Source organism: Scleropages formosus, chromosome 7 (assembly GCF_900964775.1).
Source record: "Scleropages formosus chromosome 7, fSclFor1.1, whole genome shotgun sequence".
NCBI lineage: Eukaryota > Metazoa > Chordata > Actinopteri > Osteoglossiformes > Osteoglossidae > Scleropages > Scleropages formosus.
The window spans coordinates 7,976,202-8,003,086 of record NC_041812.1 but is presented as its reverse complement, the minus strand read 5'-3'; the positions used below and the strand labels follow the sequence as shown (position 1 = coordinate 8,003,086).

Here is a 26,885-nt window from a genome sequence, read left to right as displayed (position 1 = left end):
ATCACGACTTACCTGTTTATACAATTTTACATTTGTAATTTTTTTTTTAACTGGAACATATCAGTGTAATTACCTTGCACAAGGAATCTACAGCAAGAGGTGGGATTTGAACCTACAACCACTCACCGCTACGTTACCAGATAACACCTTTATCCAAGACAACTTACAAGTAGTGTGCTGCAGTGGAGTTTGAGCATAGGGTTTAGGAGACAGATTTGTTACACTATCCACAGGGCAGCTCATACTTTTGAACTAATGAATTAATTTAAAAATGCAGAGCTCCCTACCCCAGCCCTCACCTGACCACCAGCAGGTAACCATGCCCACTCAACAGCTCTCTTCACTGTAGTACATAAAATGTCCCTGGATACTCAAGTTCTTCCAGGATCCATAAAAAGACCGAATTCCATTAACAAAAAATACATTTACTGTAGTTCCTGTGCCTCAGTTGGGCCTTTTAATTTTTTTTTTTCGGGAAGAAGAAAGGAATTTACTGCGTGTTTCCCTCTCCTTGGCTGACCTTGCCGCATTGTGTGTGAGTGGAAGACGGGAGTGTGAAAAGTGCGTACAGTGTTTTGCTGATGCTGGAGCCAGAGAGATACTCTGATTCGCTCTGTCCCGGGCACAGCCTCGACTCAGTGTGGCTCCACTGTAATCAGGTGCAGCCTCACGCCCACCCAGTTTAGCACACAGGCCTTGAGCACAGCTGAGCGCAGCCCCAGAACCCACCAGGGATCCCATCTGTGCCGACCTCCCCCCCACGCTACTCTCCCAACTATCTGTGACATCATTTGCACCAAGGCTGCTCCGTTCATTAGCGTTTCCAAAACTGCTGACTCGGCGGCTTAGGGGGGTAGTCACAAAGTGTACCCAAAACTTGACCTTCCAGAAGTGCGCCGAGACATAACACAAAGACAATACCAAGGGACGGAGTCTTTGCGAACCTATCGCGGAAACAATAACAGCTCACGGAACTGTTGTTACTGCCGATATATGATGTTAAGGAATCGCTCTGCTGTTTGGAGTTTTTCCACGGAAGGGGTTTTCAGGAACATCGACACCAGAGGTTACGGCTTTACCAGTCATTTACCTGCAGTCCAAAATAAACAGACACAAGTGAAAGAGACAAAATAATGAAACCACAGTCCCTTTTTTTGGGCTTGCAGTCAAGGCAGGGTTAAAAGAAGAGTTTTTTTTCTTGAATTCTTTGGTTTTATTTCCTGATGTGATTTTTCAAACTAGAATTATTATTATTTTTTTATCCAGTTATGCAGCTTTTATTTCATTAGGCAATTCAAGTGTATTCCTGAGGGGTACAACAGCAGGTCAACTCTATGTGAGTCCTGCTGGTTCTTTCACATTCATCATCATGCTTTCATTTCTTCTTTTTGCCCACCTGGAAGCAGAAAGGGGTGGCAGATACCTGGCTGACTATTTCCAGTTATATTCCAGGTCCCAGAGAGGGATCGACTTGGACGCAGCTGTCTGAGAGGCAACTCCACAATACGTAAAGCAGGGCTGTAGCTCACAGCCCTCATGAAATTGCCTGAAGATTTACTGGTGTCTAGTCCCACAACGCTGCTTCTCACTCCACCTTCTTTAAAACACTCACACACAAATCAGAACTTTGACTATCAAAATAGAGCAGGGTGTGTGTAACACAGGTGTGCATACGTAAAATTTACATATAGTAACACATTTCATTGAAACCTACACTTTTTCTGATGGAAATGCCCAAAACAATGCGTAGTTACATTTTATCCCATTATTTAGCTGACACCTTTGTCCCAGGTGACATGCAAGGGCTTGTACAATGATTTACCCTTTTATACACTGGTAATTTTTACTGGAGCAATTTAGGGTAAGTACCTTGCTCATTTGTGCTACTACTGCAAGTTACCTGCTGCCCCGTAATATAAATACACAATAATACTGTATATGTATGTATTTGAAAATCAGTCAAATCTCACTTTCTGATTTCTGAACATGCTTTGTGTTGTTTTGTGTTAAATGTGCTTGTTTTTTCTCTCTTCTAGTGAGTAATACTCTAGACCCTGGCAATTCTGACTTGACTCCTACAATACCTTAGCACATACTGAGTAAACAAACCATGAAAGACTTATTGCAAATACATTCTGATTTTAAAATGCCATTTGTTCTTATAGTCAACAGCAGTGTTATGTCTTTTCCAGCAGCCTCACATGACATTGTTCCAGAATTGTGTGTTCTAGAGGAGGATTGACAGGAAGCCATTATTTGATTGAGTACTGGCCTTCTTTACCATTCTGTAGTTGTGCAAATTTTTTCGCACTGGGACCCTGTCACCGCATTCATCTAATGAGTTAAACACGTCCTTCCCTTCCTGTCGGAGTTTGCGGCAGATATGGCAGCGCTGAGAAGATCAATCCACAAACACGGAGCAGAAAAAAAGGCTGAAGGCTCTGCAAGCAACCCACAAATGGCAATGTCAGCTTGTGGGAACTGCAGTGCTATTCCGTCCAGGCACAAGTCTCTACTTCCTGATGTCATTATTCCTATTGTTTTATTTTGTTCCAAAGAACAAATTTATTGTATATGTTACAACCTTTCCCAGGATGTTACAGGTTCATCTGGAAGATGTTAGACATTACAATTTTGGAGACTGCCATTAAAATAAAATTTTACAGACACAAAAAATTATCAAAATGCTGATTGATTCTATTTTAAGTATGTAGTCAAGCTTTTGTCAAACTTTATACTTCATCTCTTGCTCACTATTAAATATGATGCTGCAGAAAGCTTTTGCTTTCATTTATGCTCGTTTCAATAAGCGTTGATCAGCTGCGTTACTTCCTTAGGATCTGCTCTGATGCCTTGAACTACATTCATGCGCATTGTTTATGAGGTTAGAGTGCCGACAGGACGCACCTCTGTTGAAGGCCCATTTTGGAAAGACCCAGGCTGTGGGAAAACATGTTGGTGATGATACTTTACCTTAGATTTATTTGTACTGTACATGGTGTGATTTAGAAAGTGTTCAGTGCAGTTAACTTCAGCTTTACTACTGTTTCATTTTACTGCTCTATGTATTTCATATAGGACAGTCGCCATCAGTCACCTTGTCTGCCAAAATACCACGCAATCTTTGCCTCTTGTGGTTGAGAAATGCTGGATGACAAGAATCCCAGGTGTCAGCCAACACACCCAGCATAAATGGGCAGTGATCATGCAATAGTTTGGAGGAGTGTCACTGGGGGTGGCAAGAGAGGTGAGATTCCCTGCCGATCCCATGCTCTTTCAGACTGTCTGACGCTGTGGACCGCACCCGCTTCTTTGGTCTGACGGTGGAGGGGGGGTTCCGTTTGGATCCACAGCGCAGAGTCACCGCCGCCTTGGAGCTGTCAAAAATGGCAAAGGTTGCTTTTACACCTGCTTGCCATGTTTAATCATCTACTCACTTCAAACCGTCATGACACCGCCAAGACATGGCCTGCGATGTCACCGCAGCGCCGCAGCCAACAAATGAGATTCCGGTCTGGATCAGGTGTAAAACTTAACTGCACTTTCCATAAAAGACGTGTAAATAAGTCATGGCTTTCAAAGCCCATCCCCAGGAGCAGGAGACATTAATCAAACCCAGGAAATGACTGCTATTATGAGCACAAAGGAGAAGAGCCCATTTATTTACCATAGAGAGAACATTAACTATCCTCTTTCAATTTTTCACTGCATGACAAAATTATTTTTCTGTTACGGCGCTAGATTTTATAGTCCACGAGTACATATAAAGTGTGTTCAACTAAGAACAGAAACAACGGTGTCCTGGTGAAAATGCACTATCAGCCTGTTGGGAAGTGATCCATTTTATTAAGGATCACATATCCAGTCTTATGATAATGATGAGGAACATTAAAAAATTATCTTGGCTGCTCTTGTTGCTTCTTGAAGTCTATAAACCAAATGAGAAAAAAGATGCACAAAAAGTACATGGCAGAGATTTTTAAAAAATGCGTGGCAGTAACCATATTGTTGAAGACTTTAAAAGGCACTGAATTTCTTCTGTAATACAAATGGGAGGTAACATTTGCTTGCATATTTTCCCTGAAAGTTACAACTCAGAAAATAACCTCCAGCAGTCAAAAACATCTGGCTGCACTGCAGTCACTGCTGTACTTGAACCCCTGGCCCATATTCCAGAAAGGTCCCATTTGTGTGGGTAACAAGTGCTATCTCCTCTTTCTGGTGTTATATGCTCACTTCTCTGTTGAAGGTGTGAGCATTTTGCCCACATTTTACTCACACAGAATTTTCATGTTTTTTTTTTTTTTTAGTTCACCCCCCAAAAAATTCCAGTTTTTAAAATGGTGTTAATTAGGTATTCCTCAGGTAAATATCTCTAGACTGCAGAGCCTTTAATATGTTCTCATCAGTTCATGCTACAGTTGTGCCTGTTCTAAAGGCTAAATGCTAAATGAAAAAATGCAAATGTTATGTTAATGTGGTAGGGCCAGGAAGTTACTTATAATCTGATAATCCCACAATTTGTCGATATCATCAGTTTTTCTTTCAAGTGGTTTGATTTTTTTTATGTTAACATTGGTGATGTCACAGGCAACCTGTGGAAACAACCTGCAGCGAAACGGGAAAATGACGAGATAAGTCTAATACTGCCTCTGAGCGAGTATTAACACATCAGATGAAGTGTTGGAAACCATGTGTGTAAGAAGTGTAAGGTGGAGGTGAAAATGAGTCTGCCAGGTTTTTTGGTAGACCATGCATCAATCAACACCAGCCTTACAACGCAATCCTGGCAGACACAAGTACACATATTTCCACTTTATGAGGCAATAAATTTGGGACATTTTGTGCGATTGGGGGTGAGTTAACTGGCAAACAGTGCTGTGCACATGCAGTCATAGGGCCAAGAAGGAGCTCCTGAGACATTGCTCAGAAAACGGATGCTTGAGAAGCACTCAAGAGGCTCTCACCGAGGTCATCACCGGCCAGACTCTATTTTATCTCTACTTGTTTCGTCGTCTAAGGTGGCCTTGCTGCTGCAAGTCGCCCTCGGGTTGCTCTGGCCACTGAAACGTTGAAATGGTGCATTGACACATGAATCAAGATGCTTTGCACTATTTATGGAAGAATAAGACTTCACTTTCTTGTGTTTGTTGTGTAGAAGAACTGACTGCTGCCCCTTAATTCTCAGTTGTTCCAATATGGCTCATAGCAGGTCCACAGACAGCCAGAGCGCGCAGGGTAAACTTTGAACCCGAACCCATTTACCTTGCAGGGGTTTGCCAAACTCGCCTGCTGAAGTTATGACGTGATGAGCACCTGAGGAAGTCCTCCTGAAGATGGATGCAGATGTAGTGTAGCCTTTTAGGTAACATCCGGCAGCAATGATCAGAACCCATACAAAACATGTACTTCTTTGCTTCAAAATTAAGAGTTTGGCAGAGTTTTCACTGATGTAACAACCAGCTGGTGAGTCTTCTTTTTTAGTGCAATGTTGTGCTTACCACTGCTTACTGCTTTCTGGAACTAAGTAGAAGCACTTGTTGTCCTCTCTAATGTATCTGTTCCTTTTAAAAATTCCTGTCTTTGCCCAATTCAGATTATTGGAACTGCTCTTAAATGAGCAATATAGAACTCTTATAGAGTTAAAGTAACTCTGTAGAATTAAAGCAACCATGTGAGGAAAAGCATACAGTCTCTAGTATAAATGTGATGACTAGCTTCACATTTCTCTTGTTCTTTTTCATAATTCCAGGTAAGTATAACCAACTACCAGCTATTTGCAATCCTCCATTTAATTTTTATTTTTAAGTTCATTACTTCAAAACAGTAACAATAAGAAGTAGCTTGAGCAGCAGGTGGCGCAGTAGTTAGAGTGTGACTCCTACTGCAGTACCCTTGAGCACGGTAGACTGGCCTTGAATTTCTTACTGGAGAAAATACTTTCCTGTATAAATGGGAAAATAAGTCTAAATAGCCCTAGTATATAAATCTTAACATTGTCAGTGGCTTTGGAGGAAAGTGTCTGCCAGATTAATAAATTATATACATTCTACTGTTGTTTTGTACACGAAGATAATGGTTAAAAATTCCCTCAACTATTTTATAATGTAATGAATCACTTATGAAAAAAAAAAAAACTAGATTTTACTGTTGCTGGGAGTTTCCAGTGAATGGACAAATGTTCTGAATTTATTGCATATTTTGTGTCTGTCTTTAGGTTATATCTTTTTTGAGCGCAGGTGGTTTTAAATGGTCTAAAAACCTTTTACTTTAATCAGCAAACACACCGTACTGACTGCGAAGACCTTGCCCTTGATCGCGGTAAAATTAAATATTTCTTTCAGTCCGAAGAAACCCGTTACCTACGGAAGAAAAAAATATTGTTAAAAAACATCTAAAGAAAAACCGTACAGATGCGCGAATGGGTTTAATAGTCATAAATGCATATAATTATGTGTCCGTTCAAATAGTCATCAGTTGATACCATTATTAGATATGTTCTACATAGTTTCAGTGATTCGGCGCTGCGACAGAAAGGGTCCTGGAGGGTCCGAAGTAAGAAGTGTGTGTGCATATTGTTAATTATTATTAATTACTGTTAATTATTGATCCCTGCAAGGCCAGTGTGTCTAGGTCTGTTATCGTTCACCAGAGGATATATTACAAACGAATTGAGTAAGAACAGTTTAAAATGAGAACCACTTCACATGAATAAAGGGTGTTTTTTAATAAAGAAGAAATAATTAATACTAACTCAGGCTTTGTACTACCCTCCTATTAATTTGATATTTTCCTAATTAAATACATTATTATTATTATTATTATTATTATTGCAGAGCTGTTGCATAAATTTAATTTACATTTGTTGTTAAATCCATGTTTCTTTTTTCGACTTTTAGGTACTATCATCATGCTATAATAATAATAATAATAATAATAATAATAATAATAATAATAATAATAATAATAGAAGCATGTTCTGTATTGAGATAAAAAGGCTTAATTTACAGCCTGTTTGCGAAAGGCTTCTATTTAAGTTCAGAGGAACAGAGGATCGTGCAGTCTGTCTTCCCTCACAGTCCTTCATACGGTTCTAATCACACACACACACGCACACACACACACACACACACACACACACACACACACACACACACACACACACACACACACAGACAGACTACCGAACGCTCTCGGGCCACTTGGGCAAATCAAGGTCCGAACGGAGAAGATCTGAAACGTTGGCGGGTCTCGAACTTTATCATCTTGTTTGGCTGCCTGGACACCCGCGCATAAATCACAGTCGGAGAAGATCCCCTTTAATAATAGCAGTAAATAAGAGACGTCCGGGAATCTAAAAAGCCATGAGCACCATTTTTTCTTCTTCATGCTATGAGTATGAGACTATTTTTAAAACTGAGTTAAATTACTGCCATCCTCCTGTCTTCGTCCTGCGTACTTTCTCGAAATTATATCCACCTTTTTCTTAAAACTTCCAGGAATATCCAAACGTCTGATGAGGTTATGAAACTGAACTAAACATTAATGAACGCCTTTTACGCTGTGTAAACAGTTTAAACAAACTTATTATTACTTACGTTGCTCAGGCTTTTCGTTTTTCGTTTTTTTTTTTTTTTTAACTAATCATTGTTTACTCAACAACGGCGACAGAAGGATCTGAAAATGAATTGATGGGCTCTTGGTGATAAACCTATCAATTTCACAAATATTTAGTGGTGACAGAGCGGTTCTGGGACCGCGGACTTGATCAGTTCTGCCGTCTTTCCAATCAATCAGAAACCCTAACCCTCCCTGCACGGAATTCCAACTATCCGTTCTTCTAAAGTCCGACATTGATCGTTTCTTTTAATGCTCTAGTTTTTTCTGCAGTACACATCTCTAATAATAGAATAATAGAATACTCACCGTAACTTCGGTTTATTATTATTATTATTATTATTATGCGGGAAATACTTTCTAAGAAATATATTGCATGAATAATTATATATATATATATATATACATAAATACAGATATTCTATTACTGATCATGTTTATGATTATTTCTTAACTTAAATGCAACGACTGTGAAGGATACAACAAAATGAACGCGCGAACAGCCCGTTAGTGTGAATGCCAGAATTGCGCACATTTAAATTCCCCAATTTGCTCGCTATAACACGTCGCCAAATCCCAACATGGTATCAACAGGCACTCTTGTCACACAGTAAGGTTACCGCATAGAAAATTACTACATTTAATTCTGACATTGTGAACATATAACATAAAGGCGAATCCATTCGCGCAGCACGTTGCATTGACAATATTTCGAACTTACAGTCTGCCAGGCCGGAGAAACATAAAGAAAATGGAATAATCCGTCTTCCATATTACATTCATAAAGGCACATTCAGTGGAAATAACGCTGCACCAACACAGCACTAACCTATTTATATAAGGCCATATATACGGCGCTCTTTTAATAAGCTCTTCTGCAAATATTCTATCTTATCTTAAATGGAGCCACGAAACAGGCTAATTTCTGACACCGGGTGCAGTATAATCGGAAATCCATGTCTGGCATTTCGGTATCACGACATGGGACCCAGGAGATAATCATTATCAACTCTGTACATACAGGCCAGCGAGTTTGGGAGGCTCTGGATGGAGCTGCGATTATGTAATGAAAAAGACACTTAAATGCGAATAAATGAGCCAAAGAAAGGTATAACATGCCCTTGTTCTGACACATTTACCACAGTAAAGATCTGCAACAGCGTTTAAGCAAAATTAAAGTGTATAGTGTAAAATGATTTGTTTTCAGACATAAAAGTGCAAAGCGTAACAGTAATGTGTAACAGAGGGTGTAGTGTAATATGATTACAATGTGATATCATTAAAACATAGCGCTAAATAATAAATTGTATAGCACGATTAGAGGTATTGTACAGCAAGTAAAATTTCCTACCTTCCAGGTACAGTATTTATTTCCATTTGTCTTGGGAAACTAAAATGTACCTGTTACTTTTGAAAGCTACATTTTAACCCAGTGACTTTTCTTGTTTTCACTTCTGCTAAAATTATCGGAAATTAATTCTTTGTAACGAGAGAAATTAATTTTACGGTATTTTATTTCTTTTTTACGTGTTAATGTTTTATACAATAACAGTTACAGTGACAATAAGTTTGTTGGATGTCGATTATGAAGTGGTTGTACATTTTTTAAAAATGAGCTCATTTTTAATTACGTTTTGTCATTTTCATAATTTTTTTTAGACGTTGTTCACCGCAACAAAAACACACCATCACACGATCAATTACCTTCAACGTCCTAATCATTACCACCTTTATCATCTTCATCATCATGATTATTGTCATGAATATGAATTATAAAATCATATAAATTCATTAAATCCAAACGAAATAAACTCGTGTTAAATGTCGTTTGCTGGACAGTCAGTCCCGATCGACTTTTTGGATTACGCCTATAAATCGACTCATACGCGTGTTGAAATAGTAAAATTCCAAGCCGATCATAGACGTTGATGAAGGAACGCGAGTGTGAAAAGGAACCGGAGTTCTGGGCCAAGAAGATGATCTGCGTGGAACTAGTCTCGCGAGCCCCCGGCGCGCGCCCGACCCGTGAGCTCTCCCTCGTCGATTCCTCGCTCTTGCCCGTGCCAGGCCACGTCGGGCCATTCCAGGCCACCGCAGGCCATGTCGGGCCAGGGCCTCCTGGTTAATGTGAAGATAGCGGACTGGGAGACAGCGCGGCGTCCGGCTCCTTTACTCCCCCCCCCCCCCAACGCCTCCACACCCCCAGCCCCCTACTCCTTCTTTAACACACGCAGCGAAAACACTTCATCTTTCTCCAGGAGTCTGCGTCAGTGTGTGTGTGTGTGTGTGTGCGTGTGCGCGTAAAAATAAATCACACACACGTATCATCTTCATATCACTCTCGGGTATCTCGCGACCACATAACACGGTCATAACATGGTCACCAGTTCTCGCGCTGCCGAGGAAAATAATCGCACGAAATGAACGAAACGAAGTGGAGAAAAAAGAGAAATGAACGCAGTTCCAGACTGAGGGACGAGGGCAGCCCGCGCATGAGAAATAACCTTTAAATCATTGCCAGCAGCTCGACACACGTGTTTTGTAATTTCTCCTCTTGTTTAGGAGTAAAAGAATAGACATTGTTTCAGCCCAAGTCACAGCAAGAGAAGGCAAACATGAAGCAGATAATAGCCGTGCTTTCGCACCCTTTGCTCCGAAAAAAACCAATGTGACCTTCGGTTTACCCCCTTAAACCCTGTGGTTTACCAGGAAGCATGGATATTATGGATCACACGGGCGCGCGCGCGCGCACACGCACACACACACACACACACACACACACAGGTCGGTTCAGCAGTCGGACTGTGGGAGGAATGAAGGTCGATCGAGTTTTGCAGTGAGCGATCAGGGGTCCCACCCCATGACTTAATTTAATTGACACCCCCCCATTACTCCTCACTTCTCGGAGTAACGTTTGTCTCGCATGAATTGATTATCCGTGATTGACTCAGCCACCTGAAATATCACAAGTCCTTTTTTATTCCAAGGAATAATACGCAGGTAAATCACAACATCACCCTGATTAAATCATGGGCTGAATTTGAATTTAAACCCGGAGAACAAACACTGGCTATGAAACAGGTAAACTGAACTTTGAATGAAAAAAGCTTTGAGGAATAAATACATACATACATACATACATACATACATACATACATACATTTACGTTTACGTTTATATTTATTCATTTAGCAGACACTTTTGTCCAAAGCGACGTACATCTCAGCAAATGTACAATTTATGCACTACATTGAGAGAAGGAGGCATAGCTGCACAAGCCCCCTACATACATACATACATACATACATACATACATATATAGTTTAACTGCATGGTCCGTAAAGTGAAATAATTAAATTCAAATGTTGTAATAACATTTGATATTTCTATAATAATATACATCAAGCATCAAATATATTGGGTATTATTGTTATTACTATTACTGTATTACCGCATAACACAATTTTTTGAACAAATATGTCGCGATTGGTCACCATTCGAAGGAGTGGCAATGCTGATAATTTAATAAAGTGTGATCTCATTATTAAACTATTAAATAATTATTACTATGATAATTAAATTCCTATCTCACCCGCGGCGGCAGTTTGCGCACAATATATATATATATACGCGCATTTTGAAATCTATACTGATATATATATAGAAATATCTGAAAATACCTAAAAACCGTAAGTAAATGATGAATTATTGCAACATAAATGTACATATTTTGTAATGCAGCCAAATGTCTGCATTTGTGGGAATGTTTTGGTTGGGAAGGGTTTGCCAATAACAGGCTGAGTAGAGATGTGTCGCTGCGAAACCCTAACGACATGTCACGACCACATCTAAGCGTGCATTCTTGTGCATAACCGCCCCCCCCCCCCAGTGTTGAGATCATCCTTTTAAATGTTAAATTTTCCAGCAAAAAAAGGCAAAAAATAATTTGTGCCGGAGCCGGGGCTTCTCCGCTCGCGCTGTGATTGATCGCCCAGGCCAGCACCCCCGTCCAGATGATGTGTTTGCTCAAGTTGAATCCAATCAGAGGGCCGCCTGCACTTTCCAACTTGAGCTACAAGAGGCGCCTCCTCCCTGGAAGCCTCCCAGTCCTTAACCTCACAAAGACCAGCCGCATCCACGCGTGGACTACTCCAACCAACGACCCATGGCACACCACCAATAGGTCTGAAGTCCTTTCTCCTCGTGTCTTTTCTCCGCACTGGGACTTCTTTTTTTTTTTGTCCTCCTCATTTCCCCGCGGGTGAAACAACTGCTTTGCCTCTCCGCCTTACGCGCCGGGCGGCTGCGAAGAAGCTAAATCATTTCGGGTATTGTTTTGTCACCGTTATCCTGCCTCTTGCTCTTATCTGTTGTAGCTCTTATCAAGCGGTTATCTATTTGCTGCAAAGACATATTACATTTTGTTTCCTATCTATAGCGCCGTGTGGGTTTTTTGGTAATTATGATGAACCTATCTCAAGACAGGGGGACGGAACTTAAAAGCCCTGTTACTACACCGGGATACCTTAACTAACTCTGTGTGTCACGTACAGCCTCTCGCGCGCGATCGTTTCGCCTCCTCCTCAGCGCTGGAAATACGCACCGAAGCGTTTCTCCATTGTTAACCTGCCTTTATCTTGTTTTGCATTTGCCGGCGTTATTCGCGGAACTCCAAATAGTTCTCAGCAATCGGATTCAAAAATGAAAGTAAAGGTTTACCTCTCGGGAAACTTAGAGATTCCGTGGCGTTCCGCTCTCCGGGAGGTGAGTATGCCCAGGCAGCAATAAAAAAGAAGCTGTATATAAAGAAATTCCAAAGTTCGAAATCCAGTACGGCAAGTTTCCGCCCGCAGATCGTGAGGTGATTTTGTCTTTTCGATTAACACGTGTGTGAGAACAAGAACGAAACGCATTTTGTCCCGAAATGAATATTTCCACTAACTAAATTACTGGGGATGTGTTGACAAAACTAAAGGCTCGAAGCGAAGGTGTACGTTACCTTTGATTTAGTTCGTTTGTCGGATTTTCGCCGATTAAATCTTTGCGCAATGAGTTTTTGGACGCGGTGCTGTTGAGCTTTTTCTGGCATTTCTGGGAAGCGGCGACGTCCTCGGTAAATATAGTTTAGTTCTTAGTTAGGCTAGCGTGTCCGGATCTGTTGTGGGTTTCCTTCGGACTGGCGCCCGTGTTCACCTCGGGTCCATCTCCTTTCCACAGGGTTCGCCCACTTAATTTCCTGAACCCCGGTCTATAAATCGGATCCTGGATGGACCTGGGAGAAAGCAGCTGGTCCATGGTCAAGAGAGAAGTGTCCAGCAGCCCAGCGTCCCCGGCTGAGCAGAATTACCTGCACGGCGAGGGGAGAGAGGTCAGGTCGTCATCGTCATCATCGCCACCACCCCCGCCTCACCTGGACGCGGTGGGACCCCGGCGCGCGGAGGGCAGGTCCCTACACTCCTACCTTCACTTTGGACATCACAACAACAGCCTGCCCAGCTCCGAGGACGTTACACTCTTCACGGATTTGGACCAGGGCAACAAGCTTATCATCTCCAGCGGAGGCCACAAGGGAGGATTAATCGTGGACCCCAGCGACATGTACCAGACCCTGGCCATCGCGGCGGCCCAGAGCCAGGCGGGCTACGACGCGCCCGCGGCCGGCTACATGCACTCCACGCCCACGTCCCCGGTGTACGTGCCCACCTCTCGGGTCGGACCCATGATACCCAGCCTCCCTTACATGCAGGGAAGCGGGTCGTCGCAGGCGGGCCATGCGGTCAGCAGTCACTCGGTGTGGTCGCAGCCCGCCCCGGAGAGCCCGTCCTACAGCACCGGGAGCCCGCATACCTCCAACCGTTTCCACTATTCTCCAAGCCCTCCCATGAACAGCGGGGCCTCCCGGGACAGCAGCTACAGCAACCCTCTGAATGTGAACGGCAGAGACCAGTACAGCCTCAGCCGACCCCTCAATGGATCGTACCCAAGCCCTTACCCCCCCTACGTGGCGCCGCAGCTGTCGACCCCCTGGCCGGCGGGGCCGTTTGACAGCACGATGCTGCACACGCTGCAGAGCAGAGCTGCCCCCCTGCCCATCCGTGGACCCACAGCAGGTAGGACCACCAAGCACACACGGCTTGGTTCCGCTGAGGAGATCCACCGTGCGTAAAAATCATCATGTGCGTAAACGGCGAGACACGGCGCGTTCTCGGTTTTCCGTTCGCTCCAGTTAACTCCAGTTCTAGGTGTTCGTTCAGTTTTTTGCACAGTCGAGTTTAGAGAGCTGACTGGAGGCTTTTGGGCTTTATTAATATAAGACTTTACCGGTGTGGCAATAACTCCATCCACAGTGACGCCTCACTCGAGTGAAGTACCAATTTGAGGTGCTCCATTAATTCAATTGACGTATTTACAGAAACTGATTATTTTTACACTCACTCACTGTCACACCCATTTATCTATGAAACCGGGAACAAATCACGGTGCATTCTAGCAATAAGAAAACCGTTTTGTCGAATTTAAATTGCCAATGTACTGAAGTATATAATTTTAAATATACAGTATAAATGAAAAGTGCAACTTTACATATATTTCTGTTAATATAAAGTATATGTTGGTATATATAATATATATTCTTCACTAATTTTGATTTTTCTGCGATTTGAAATATTGCATTCTTAGATACTGAAGACACCGTGGTTTAAAGACATGAATTGTATCAATAACAAAGTAAATTTGCTATTATAAAAACATGTATCCATTCGTAAATCTGTTTCAATTTAAAGTGTTAAATGCTGGGAAATAAAGGGGGAATGGGATATTCTACATTCTTGTAAATGATAAAATAAATAGTAATCCCTGGATTGAGAGTTCTGATCATTAAACAGAGAAAACTGCTACATTCGCAGAAAATAATTTGTTTGAGGTTTTTTTATTGTCCTTGACTTTTATACTTGAAACAGATGGAAATAAAGAATGAAATTCAGCAGACGACTTGTTACAATATAAATAATAACGAGGACTATATAGCGGTATAGTTTTTTAAATATTTTCACATAATAATAATATCGGGTCATCTCAATTAATTAGTTCATTGAATTAATTTGTACAATGAGTAAATATGTGAAAGAAAAACTGGAAAACATCTGTACAATTTTTACCCGGCGCAATAAACACAGAAAATACTTAGTTAACGGACGACTGGAGAATCACGTCGCGTGGATACAGAATGTATTCACTTCATTTTTTTTTTTTTTTTTTTTACATTAGTGAGTCCAGATGGAAAGTCAACGAATCATTTAATTGTTTGAAACATTTAGTCTATATTAGCGTGCTTCACGTCGAACGACCCTGAGGCTGAGCATGATAATTTAATTTGCGGCTTCGTCGTCGCTTAACCAGAATCCCCGCACTGCATTTTCGCGGAGAAAATTCCGCGGCTGCCAGCGTCCGTTTGTGAACTTCTACTTTTTGGGTAACACATTTCTTGAAAGATGTCATTTTACGGCCACGGTGGATACAGTTTGGAACCCGACTAACCATGGCATGTCCCCCCCCACCCCGCTCCTCCCCGGCCGCCGCAGAGCTGCTAGACGACCTGGGTGAGAGCAGGGAGTGCGTCAACTGCGGCTCCATCTCCACGCCGCTGTGGAGGCGCGACGGGACGGGACACTTCCTCTGCAACGCCTGCGGCCTCTACAGCAAGATGAATGGGCTCAGTAGGCCTCTCATCAAGCCCCAGAAGAGGATGGTAAATACGTTTCATGGCCTCCACAGGCCCTTTACCTTGAGAACTCCAGTTAACAGAAACGGTCTTATTATTATTATTATTATTATTATTACTGACATCCTTGGAAAAGGTGACAAATTGGTAAGAGTGTAATAAAGTGCTTCTGAAATGAAACAGATGTTGCAATTATACACAACATCAACTGAGAACTGGACTAGACAATCATCTGACAAATAAATTAATGGGAAATTAAGTCTCGAACAAGAGCTTACATGTAATAAACTCAAGCTCTCTGAAAGTAAGTTGAAGATCACAGACTATGACATAGGGCATCATGTTGTTTTGGGGTAATTCCATGATTGTGATGATGAGCCTGATAGTTTAGGCCAAAGTTGGACCACTCTGTCACACTGTAAATGATAAATTTAGCAAATATTATCAATTTGTTTGACGGCCAAAAGGAAACCCTTGAGCGGCCAACGCGAAACGGATTAGGGTTCTCAGAGGTGTCAGATCTTTCAGTCAACAGGCTAAATTCATGACCTTCACACCTTACGTTTATTGGTTACTGCGAAATGAAGGACTGAATTAGCAATACACAAAAGATGAAAGACAACCTCCAAGGAAGAAGAGACGTCCATCTGCTGCCATACTAACTAGAGCTCCATTTGCACTTATTTCCTCAAAGCGTTCGTCTTTCGCAAACCTTGACTCTAAATACACATCGATTGTGAATACCGCCAGTTTTCTGCAAAATGTATTATTTCGGTGTTATCTGAAGTTTTGAGGCTTCACGGACTCTGCATTATTAAGTGGTCAGTCAATTATTAATTGCTGTTTACCCCATTTGGGAAAATGTTGGCAACCCAGGCTGTCGTCATATTCCTACTTCATACCCTCAGTTTGCTTTCTGTTGTATCTTGGAGGCACTGAACCCTTTTTACTGTCACTCTTAGTCTTCCTCAAGACGGATTGGCCTCTCCTGCGCAAACTGCCAGACGAGCACGACCACGTTGTGGCGCAGGAACGCGGAGGGGGAGCCCGTGTGCAACGCCTGCGGCCTTTACACCAAACTGCACGGGGTAAGTCTGAGAAGAACTAAATAACTGCAGTATACATTAAATTAAAATGACATAAATTTAAAGAAAACAATAAACTCGATACTATTAAATTTTTGGCAGTGTTCACTTCTGCTTTTTTGTAGTTTTTAAAGGTGTTCTGCAAAGTATGAGGTATCCGTATGATTTAAGATAGTTTTGCATGTTCGTGATTAAAACCGAACCCTGCAGTTATTACTAATTTTCCTAACTTCAGAATGCAACTTTATAAATTAACATATTATGGCTAAATAAATAATCTGAGCATTTTAAACAAGGCCAGAGATTTCATTTGTAAATGAAAATGTACAGAAAATGCAGTGTTGTTAAGAAATATTCCCATAATCAAGGGGTCTTTCAGATGAGACACACACATTTTTTTGTAGTTTATTCTATGTAAAAAATGTTGTGCTACTTTGGAATCATTTTGCATACTTTGAAAAATCATCTCTCTTCATGGAATCGCTTCCATAATACACTTACATTTAATTTATTTAGCAGATGCTTTTCTCTAAAGGGACTTCCAATGAACTCTGTCTAGTGTTATCAGCCCACGTGCCTTATTCACTAGACTACTTACAGTGGGTCACTTGCACACTATTGGTGAACCTGAACAGCCTGTCTTTGGACTGTGGGAGGAAACCCACACAGACGCACATGCAAACTCCACACCGACTGAGTGGCGATTGGACCCACGTCCTCTCACTGCACCCAGGCGCTGTGAGACAGCAGCACTACTCGCTGTGCCACCGTGCCATATATAAAGCATGCACTGTGCAGTGATGTCAAAAACAGCGTGTCAATGTCATTAACAGGTGCCAAGGCCACTGGCCATGAAGAAGGAGGGGATTCAGACGAGAAAAAGAAAGCCGAAAACTCTCAGCAAAACTAAGGGATCCTCCGGTATGTCATGTGCGCCCAAACGTGTTAATAACCACGTTGTGTAAAGCGTATTTACTGTGGTGTTTATTTGAATCACTTTGCTGTGCCTTTTCTAACCAAATTTGCATTCTTCACCGCTGTAGGAAACAGCAACTCCGTCCCCATGACTCCAACCTCCACGTCTTCGTCCAATTCGGAAGACTGTGGGAAGAACAGCTCTCCACCTGCTCAGGTCTCAGTCTCTGGGGTAAGAGGAATGCCGGGCATTCATTCTGAACATGTGAAGTTAATTTTTTTAAAATGTCTGAAAAGTGGCATCCCATGGTGCGCCGTGCAAGGCCTGCTTTGCGCCCTCTGCTTTCGGGATAGGCCTTGGTCCACCATTCAAGAAAAAGGGTATTGCACAAAAATTGGGCAAGATTCATGACGACACTAAAACCCTCCACTGCATTTTGCATTTTAGGGATGGTTTAAAAAAAAAGCACATTTTTGCAATACTCAAGGATTTTAAAAATAAAAGCCGGCCACTGTAAATCTCAGTTGTGGCCAAAAGGTCAAGTTCTGGGAAGGAAACAAATAATGTGTTCGGCAAAGAAACCCCTTTTTCATCACCAACCATGTGACTAAAACATTTCTCATATGATAAATATATAAACAAGAAAACAGGGCCTCTTGTACTAGTGCTGGTAACGCATTCAAGAAAAAGGAGGAACCAAAACGAATTTGCCCTGCTCGGTGTCCTTTCTTCAACAAAATCTGAAATGTTCCTTGAAACGGTGAACTTATCACCCTTAGATTTATGACATATTTATAGGCCTCTGTGTTTTGATTAGATTAGCTTTAATACAATGTTCCGCTTAATTCACGTACAAGTAACACGGTGAAGAGATACGGCCAGAACAAACCTGGCATTTAACGTCAGGGTCTCATTGCATTAGTTTTGTGCAGAAGTTTACAAACATTTTTTAAGAATATGAAATATTAACAGTTCATGGATATTCTTCCAAACTGCACAAGCATTTAAAAGCCTTGATCATAAACTTTCGGCATGGCATTAATGTCACCGGTGTTCGTGCACTGCTAGTTAGCGTGTCGTTCATCTCCATATGGTACCAAGTTGACTTCTGGTTAGGAAAGCCAGGTGCACGGTGCAGAGGTCGGCAGGCTTTACTGCTTCTGCGGCCTTGCGGGAGTCACACGGCGAGCTCTCTGACCAGGGTGACCAGGGTGTACCTCCCTTTCAGGTGAACTCCTCCACCATGGCCAGCTCAGCGGAGGCCTCCAGCTCCAGCGGCTCCGTGCCAAAGTACACGGTGCAGGACCCCGGCATGTACCCCGGCGTGAGTCTGTCCTCCCCATCCGAAGTGGCATCCAACGTGCGAGGGGAGCAGTGGTGTCCCATGGCTCTAGCCTGACCCCGGGACCGAGAGCAGGCGCTTGCCAGACGACCGACCGCAGCGGCACTGAAGCAGTGCGTGCTGCACTCTGTGTGTGAGCTCCAAGCTGCACCCGAATCATGAGTGTTTTTTGCTTGTTTTTTTTCGGCTCGGATCTTCTCGTTTTCCCATAATTAATTCTCGAAGAGGAGCTTCGTGGTAACGTCAACAAAGAGAGAAACCACTTCCCATCACCATCCCTCAGGCAATTTTGTGCATAAACGCTGAACGGAGGATTTTCGGGGATATCTGACCCTCATTGACCTTTTGAAATTCTCCTATTAATCTGTGGGAGGGTCCTTTCGCAAACAACTTCTGCGCTCTCCTTATCCCGCGGTGTACGTTGGAGGAAATGGTCGAAGTCACATGAACCGAGATTATTTAATTGGCTAAATGTGTACATGTGTACATTGTGCGTATGGATTTCCCCCCGATTTATAAAAAAAAAGTGTTTAATTGGATTAGTGTGCTCTCTTAAATAGAAGAGAAAGAGAAATTCTAACCTTCACAAAACTTCAATACTCTCCTCAGCAACTGGAATTGAAGATATTATAGTGCGAAGAAATCTTTCCTGAATCAAAGGCGAAATATTTATTAATCGTTCATTGTTGAAAAAGTATATATATATTGTTTGTTTGTTAATAAAGATGTGACAATAGCATTAGAGAATAAATCTTTTAATCTGTGTTGTGCTCCTTCTGAAGTATGAATGCATTTCTGTGTCATCTTGGTGCCACTTTCTTTTGTCACAAAGCACCACATTATTTTATTTTTGTTTTGAAAAACTATTGTATTTGAGAAAGATATCATGGTTTTATACAGGGTAAGAAAAAGAATGACTTCCATTGGTTTTTTTTTTTGAAAGTGCAATTATTGGTTCTTTTCACAGTGATCAGTGTTAAATCGAAGCTTTCCAATTAAACCAAAATTAAATCTAACAATTAATGTAAGACATTTAACATAATGGTACTTGAGACTGTTAAAGCTGATTTAGAAAAATTTTAGATTAAAATCTTGAGGAGATTGAAAATTATCCATCAGAGCAGCGGGAAATAAATAATAATAATACAATATACAATGGCTGGCAAATTTTATTAGAACAAGTTGCACTCATGAAAGTAGTAAAAAAAAAGATGTTGTTACATGGTTAAATGCAGGAGAAGGAGAGTGCTGCGGCAATATTTTCTGGACCTGACTTAAACATTGCTACCTAACTGACATGTAAATACTCCAAGACAATTGTATGTCTCACACGTTTTCAAGAAACATTTTTTTAAAATAATAGATGTCATGTATAGGTTGATTGAAGCTTCATTTTGTCTTTTTTTCAAAATGCTGTTTCCTACTATTTGTTAAGCTAATTAAAAATAAGACTTTCCTACCATGAAACTGTTGCCTGTAGTAGTGTCCCTGGAACCTTCTCCATCCATGTTATTGATTGATATTATTATTGATTTAGCTGATGTCTTTGTCTAAGGCAACTGTTAGTACAAAGTGCTAAAAAGATCAATGAGGTTTGGATACCGGCAATCTTGGGAAATGTGTTTCTCTTACTGACGTGAATGTGGAATGATGCATAAGCTATAATGTGGTATTCTTTCAAGCCAGAATTTTAAAACAGCAATGCCTGAAGCCTGTCGCTTGGATGAAGTTTAGAGCTTATTCTTTTGGGATTTTATTACAGCTCTTCTCTGTTGGTTTCATTAGCCAACATGAAAAAACGATAAAACAAGAAGCAGTACCCATTCGAAGCTCACAGCACACTGGGAAAACAAAGCGAGAACCTAAAAGTTGTGTCTTATTTCCTTTTCTGCACAGAAACCATTTGAGACGAGAGAATTTATATAATGAGGTTATGATGGGTTACTAGGGGGTATCATATGCTTATCGTAATACTGGCAAAAGTTGGGGTTTTGTGTGATGTTTGCATGTCAGAATTGTACATGACTGAGGGGAGGAATTGCTAGTTTTTGACTTGCTAATATTTGTTGCCTGAATTTGTGAAAAGACCGGAGATGTAAAATAGAAGGAGTCATTGCAGAGGTGCTGGTTCTGCCCGAGTACGAATGTCTGGCATCAGTAACAAAGCATTCTTACTTTTTGTGATCGTTTACATTAAACAAATGATATCAGGGCTGTGTTATTCAACCTTTTGAAAGGGGGAGGGGGCAAAATGAATACTGCCATAAATGTTCAGATTGATTTGCTGACTAGAATTTTGTTTTTTGCCTGGGGGCCAAATCAATATGAGAGATGAGTAAAAAAGTAAACAGAAACTGCCAAAGGATTTCAAATCAGTTGCATGAAAACAGATATCAAGATTCATTCATGGAAGCAAAATAAATAATTGATTGTTCTTTTGTAGCATTATTATTTGTAGTATTATAACACGAGAGCATAAATAAATAGCTGAATTTAGGGAGTGGATGAAAAAGATTTGTTTGTCTTTACAACAATCCACTTTCTGTTTTTACTTAGTATAATTTTATTGATATTTATTATTGAAATTGATTCTTATTTGAGACACTGGAAAAGTTTTTTGAGTGATTTGGCCAGTTGACCAATGCCAGGGTTCACTTGGCTAAATTTCACATTATCACTCTTGTTGCACAAACAATGAGATCAACAATGACATATATTAAGGTTTACTTTGTGACGATATAGGCCTGGATAATTTTTCTTCTACATGATTTTAGATTTGAAATGTTAAAATTCCATGTCGGGATGGTCCCCACAACTTTCAAAGATATTTTTTTAGCCAAACAGGTGATATTTTGCCACTTTGAGGGGACTGTTTAAACAGAATTTGGTGCCAAAGTATTGCCCGCATCTTCCTGCACCCTGTCTAGATTTTCCAGCAGCTTCTTCGGTTTGCTGGAGCTCTTCACTGTCCCTTCGTCTTCCCTGTTGCACGATGGAGGTCACCGTGCCGTGTTCCATGCAGGCAAGCGCATCTTGGAAAAGAGGACATCTGTGCATTTCTGGACTTGCAAGCCATACCAATGCTGAAGGCCATTTTCCCATTTGAGAGAGGCGACCTTCTAAACCGTACCGGAGTACCAGGCACGGGGTTCTACCTAACCTCATGAGCTGGGCTCAGATATAACCTCTGTCACACCATCTCCTCACATACCAACACTGCCTCTACGGCATGTTCTCCTTCAACACTGGTGGAGATGAATGAGCTGGTGTCTGATGATCTGCCTGTGGGTTATGACTTATTCCTGTGAATTGCATTAGGTGCAAATGCAGTTATGAACAGTCATGTATGTAATGAACTGTGGGAATGTGACTTGCTACTAGTAGGAGCTGCGCTTTTTGGTTTCGCCTATATTTGTCGTGTTGGCATGGGCTTGAAATGCAGAGTGTCAAAGTCTGGTGAAAAGTCAACAGGCACGGCTTAGTGTACCCAACGCTGAAGGTCCAGTTGCAGCACGTCTGCATGGTCACTTGCCTGGAGGCTCTACACACAACAACAGCCCCCTAAGACCCAATACTCAGCCTTTGACCTTTTGACTTGGTCAGGTGTCGACATGCGGTTGCAAACCCATGATACAAGTCCAGAGTCTGGGTAAACCTCTGTATTGAGCTCGGCCCTGGTGGGCCCCCAGCCCCCCTTAGTCACTGATTTCATTGCTCACTGCTGGAGGTGTTATACTCGTGTGTCGGCTAGATCTATGGAGCGGAGCGCAGGGGGTACATCCACGGCCTACCGCAGGCCAGACAAATTACAAACCGCCTTTTAAATATTTAAAAGCTGCCACGACGCATAAACCCAAACTGGAGCAAATATTTACGGACCTGTGAATTTATGAAGAGGACAAAGCGATGCACGGTCCTGCTTGTTTGCACGGCACATGGTGACGAGACTTACGAACATGATGACAACAAGGGCTTTCCACTCTTACCTCTTACTAAGCATGGAAGAGGAATACTGAAGAGGGACAAGTTCTATAACAGAGATGAATGTCTAAAGGCAAAAATGAATCAGCATTTTCACATATACATTTCCTGCAGCATCCCGGGGAGGATCTGGTCACAGCCGCCATGGAAAAGAGCAGCTAACAGGGTGAGTGTGAGGTCTCTTATGAGGGCGATGCCTCAGTATAAATAGTATAAATATGTAAGTTGTCTGGTGCGTGTTCAGCAGACATAATGTGACTGTTTAGTAAGTGCTGGACTTGTGTACCTGGAAAGTGACCCTGGTCTGCATAAAATTTGCCAATCATATCCAGCCATAGCTTTACAGAAACACTATGGGGTTCATCAAGCTTTGAGTAGAACCACTTACATGGTTTGCATATGATGACTATGTTTATTCATTAGTATTTCACCCAATCATTGTTGATGCCCAGTGCAGGGTTGTGGTGGTTCAGAGTCTATCCTGAAGGCATATGGTTTTAGGTAGAGTATGCAAACAGAGTTCAGGACAGGGTACCAGTGCATCACAGGGCAACAGCACATGTTTACCCATTCACACACACACCACGGAGAATTTAGGGCCGCCAGTTCACCACATGTGTTTGGGGAGAACATGCAAACATGCAAACCACAAAGACTGAGCGAGGTTCGAATCCTTGTCTGAACCCATGGCCCAGGAGATACAAGGCACCTGTGCTACCCGCTGAGCTGCCGTGCCACCCTCAGTGTGATTTATAAATAATATAAATAATTGTCTTACGTTTGAGGGGGTGCGGTGGTGCAGTGGGTTGGACCACAGTCCTCCTCTCCAGTGGGTCTGGGGTTCGAGTCCCGCTTGGGGTGCCTTGCGACGGACTGGCGTCCCGTCCTGGGTGTGTCCCCTCCCCCTCCGGCCTTACGCCCTGTGTTACCGGGTTGGGCTCCGGTTCCCTGTGACCCCGTATGGGACAAGCAGTTCTGAAAATGTGTGTGTGTCTTACGTTTGTTAAACAAATCATGAGATGTGTTGGTAAATGCACAGATTCTACCATCGCTGGAGGACCATCAGGGGTTCTTTGTTCACACTCTGTTTTTTGGCTTCATTAGCAGCACTGAGACATGTCAGACCGTGGGAGGAATGCATGGACTGCATATATCATTCACACAGCATCCCTAGGAGGAAGTGATGCTGGCTCATGTGGGCTTGTGCTATAGAACATGATGGAGTCCCCAAGAACCCAGAATGCTGTGGGTGTAGCAAAGGTAGCAGGTGTTCCCGAAATGTGGAGTTCCACGAGTAGTGACACCCCGGTCAGTGCTCTGGATTGCTAAGTAACAAGGATTTCCACTTCGTACCCTGTGCTCAAACAGCACGAACGTGTGGGAGGAAGAACATCTCGTCCACCACGGCTGGCATACAGCCAGAGGTCAACGCGGTAACTGAGTGTGCTGGCGACGGCTATGACAGGGCGTGGTCCCCATGCTGACTGACCCCGGGGCTGTTTTGAGTGCTGGGCAAGGCAGGAGTTCCCCGAGGAGTCACCGGCCACCGTTTCCACGGCAATCTCGAGGGTGAGGCTCCGCTGCCGCTGCCACAGGAAGAGATGGGATCTCTGGCATGGCCTCATGGGATTCACAGGCCAGTTACCAGCTTGCTGATTTTTTTCCCCTCTGCCACTTTCAAAACAAGCATTTCTCCTGCTCACTCTACTTTCCAGTGACACACTTTCATTCTAATGAAATTTACACACATCGCCTCTCTTTCTCTGACCAGAAGGACATCCTGGCATCCCACCTGTTCCACAACCTTCACCTGTCAAAGGCCAATGGCCTCCAGCTCCTCCACCCCGGAACAGCCTCCTGCAGACTCACGCCAAGTAAATAATAAAATACTATGCTTCACTGGCTTAGGCGTCACCTCTGAACATGGCACGTCTAAACTGGGCTGAGAAATATCCGTCTTTATGCGTCGCTCTCCCTCCCAAACTTTACTAGCGCAATCACCTGTCGCAGGTATGTAGTGCTAAAGAAATTACATGTAATATGCGTTTATTTGTGCTTCTCAGAGCAAATAAGTAATAAAGTTGTCAGTGGGGAAAGGGCAGGCACTACGATGTACTTAACTGCGTCTGCTAATGGCAGAAACCTTTGACCGAGCAGCAGGTGTGACCGCAGTGAACCCACACAGGTGGTTTGGATGAACTGTTTCTTTTACAGTGGGCAGGTGAGGGCGATTTAACAGAAAATACTGCACTGTGACAAAAAAATGACCACACTTACAGAACACATGTAGTTTATTTTGCACTTACTTAAACAATTCTGTGCTGCTTTAAATCCACATATACAACCTGAATGCCGTATTTTTGCACAGCACACTGGGAAAGACAGATTTTCTCAAAAACTGAAATACAATTAAATATGAAATGCTTTTGGCATGCTTAAATATATACTTTAGCATGTTTTACTTAGATTTTAGCCTTGGTGTGGGGGGGTGTGGTGGTGCAGCAGGTTTGACTGGGTCCTGCTCTCCAGTGGGTTTGGGGTTCAAGTCCTGCTTGGGGTGCCTTGCAATGGACTAGCGTCCCCTCCTGGGTGTGTCCCCTCCCCCTCCAGCCTTGCACCCTTTTTTTGCCAGGTAAAGCTCCGGCTTGGGACAAGCAGTTGTTGACGATGGATGGATGGATGTTTTACTTACCTCTGAACCCATGCAAGCTGTATATATGCATATACATATACTGTACATTTATGTAAACCATGGAAAGATTAAAAAGTATTTTATAGACATATTTTATGACCCACAAATACATGAAATATTAAAGTTGTGAAGTGGAGAGGTTTGCAGTTGTTAAGTGGCTGTTTTGCTGCACCGCAGGCATGCTGGGAAAACCCACATTGAGCAATGGGTGAGGGCTGGTGACCTACACCTCCGGCACCACCAGGGCAGTTGTGCAACAGATACCAGAGTGGGATGTCTCTAGTCCACCGCCCTGTGCGGCACGAGCTTTGGGTGGAAGTCTCACTACGCATTCTCCACATTCCCGGAGAAGCGGGGACACACAGGCCGGCAACCCGAGCTGACCTACATGGAATTAACTGCCGATTTATTATAAAACACCTCAACAGTTCCCAGCAGTTGGCTTTCTCCGCTTTTTCCAGAGCCAAAGCAAAAATATTAATTTCAGTAATTGTCCTCTTCGCGCCTTTGAGTCCAAGGGGATGCTTCATATTTAGAGAAAAACAGAAATACTGGAATTTTCTAGAAGCGGTTCAGGTTACATGCATTACTCAAGCGTTCAACAGCAGATCCTCCCTTGGGAACTGATTTTGCAATCTTGACTCAGTTAACTACCCATATGTCTTTTTGTGTTGGTCATCATTCTAATGGATTTGAAGAATTCCGGCATATTCTTGCTGACAAACCCAAAAGTCCGAGCGGCCTGCAGGTCACAGAGTCAGACGCATGTTTTGGAGGAACGGCCTTTCCGAGTTATCTGCGAAAGGCTCCGCTTGCTCTCCTCCGACTGTCCCAATTTCGACGATGCCCTCAGTTGTCCTCTGTCATTTATCCGAGTCGTTGATCCTTTAACAGCTTTCTTGCCTTTTTATTTTTACCCGTATTTTCACGAGGCTGTAATTATTCTTAAATGCTATTAAATAAGTTAAAATGTCAGCACCTACTGTTCTTTTACACAACTGTGAAATTAACCAGCGTTTGATTCATAAAATACCTCTATATTCAAAATGCATTGGAGAAGCAGTTATAACAGAGAATTAATGAGTGAATCAAAGAACGACACGTTCAGATGTTAAATAAAAAGTATATATGTGGTGTAGAGAAGTGAAGTGCTCTTACTAGGTGTACCATAAGGTGAGAACTACCACCTAATGCTCTAGAAAGACTACAGTTCCCATGGAAATTGCTCCATAAGCCATGTGGAAGACAGGTCTCGGTTACCCGGCCTGGGACAGTGTTCTTTGTTTTAAATAAGTGGGCACGATGCAGTCACGTAAACTGCGCGGTAAAATGGAAGGGAAAGAAAGCGAAACCATTTTTACAGCAGGAGAGTGAAAAGAGATGGATCCAACAACCTGATTTCAGTTCATGCAGCAAATCAGCAAAACAGTCCAGGAGCCAGGACTATAAGTCATATTTCTGGGGGAGGTGCACCTTCATTTTTCCTTTTTTTCCTCTGAGTCCTTTTGTTTTTCTAGTGACAGAATCACTTT

The 26,885-nt window shown here is 42.4% G+C and overlaps 1 protein-coding gene across 3 annotated transcripts; it reads left to right on the top strand.

Annotated features, from left to right (window-relative positions):
* Positions 1 to 11,673: 11,673 nt before the first annotated feature.
* Positions 11,674 to 20,205, top strand: gata6 (GATA binding protein 6). Of its 3 annotated transcripts, none has more exons than XM_029253270.1 (7): positions 11,674 to 11,800; positions 12,835 to 13,727; positions 15,198 to 15,364; positions 16,300 to 16,425; positions 17,256 to 17,343; positions 17,466 to 17,569; positions 18,567 to 20,205. In XM_029253270.1, exons 2-7 carry the CDS (start codon positions 12,884 to 12,886, stop codon positions 18,735 to 18,737), a joined length of 1,500 nt encoding a protein of 499 aa, XP_029109103.1. In that variant the 5' UTR covers positions 11,674 to 11,800; positions 12,835 to 12,883; the 3' UTR covers positions 18,738 to 20,205. The 3 variants fall into 3 exon arrangements, with proteins under 3 accessions (XP_029109103.1, XP_029109104.1, XP_029109106.1); XM_029253271.1 differs by having other exon boundaries at positions 11,674 to 11,945; XM_029253273.1 differs by lacking the exon at positions 11,674 to 11,800 and adding an exon at positions 11,959 to 12,381.
* Positions 20,206 to 26,885: the final 6,680 nt, after the last annotated feature.

Coding starts and splice junctions, on each gene's coding strand:
- gata6 (XM_029253270.1), top strand. CDS start 12,884: ATGGACCTGGGAGAAAGCAGCTGGTCCATGGTCAAGAGAGAAGTGTCC. Junction 15,365..16,299: donor TCAAGCCCCAGAAGAGGATG/GTAAATACGTTT, acceptor TGTCACTCTTAG/TCTTCCTCAAGACGGATTGG. Junction 17,570..18,566: donor CTCAGGTCTCAGTCTCTGGG/GTAAGAGGAATG, acceptor CCTCCCTTTCAG/GTGAACTCCTCCACCATGGC.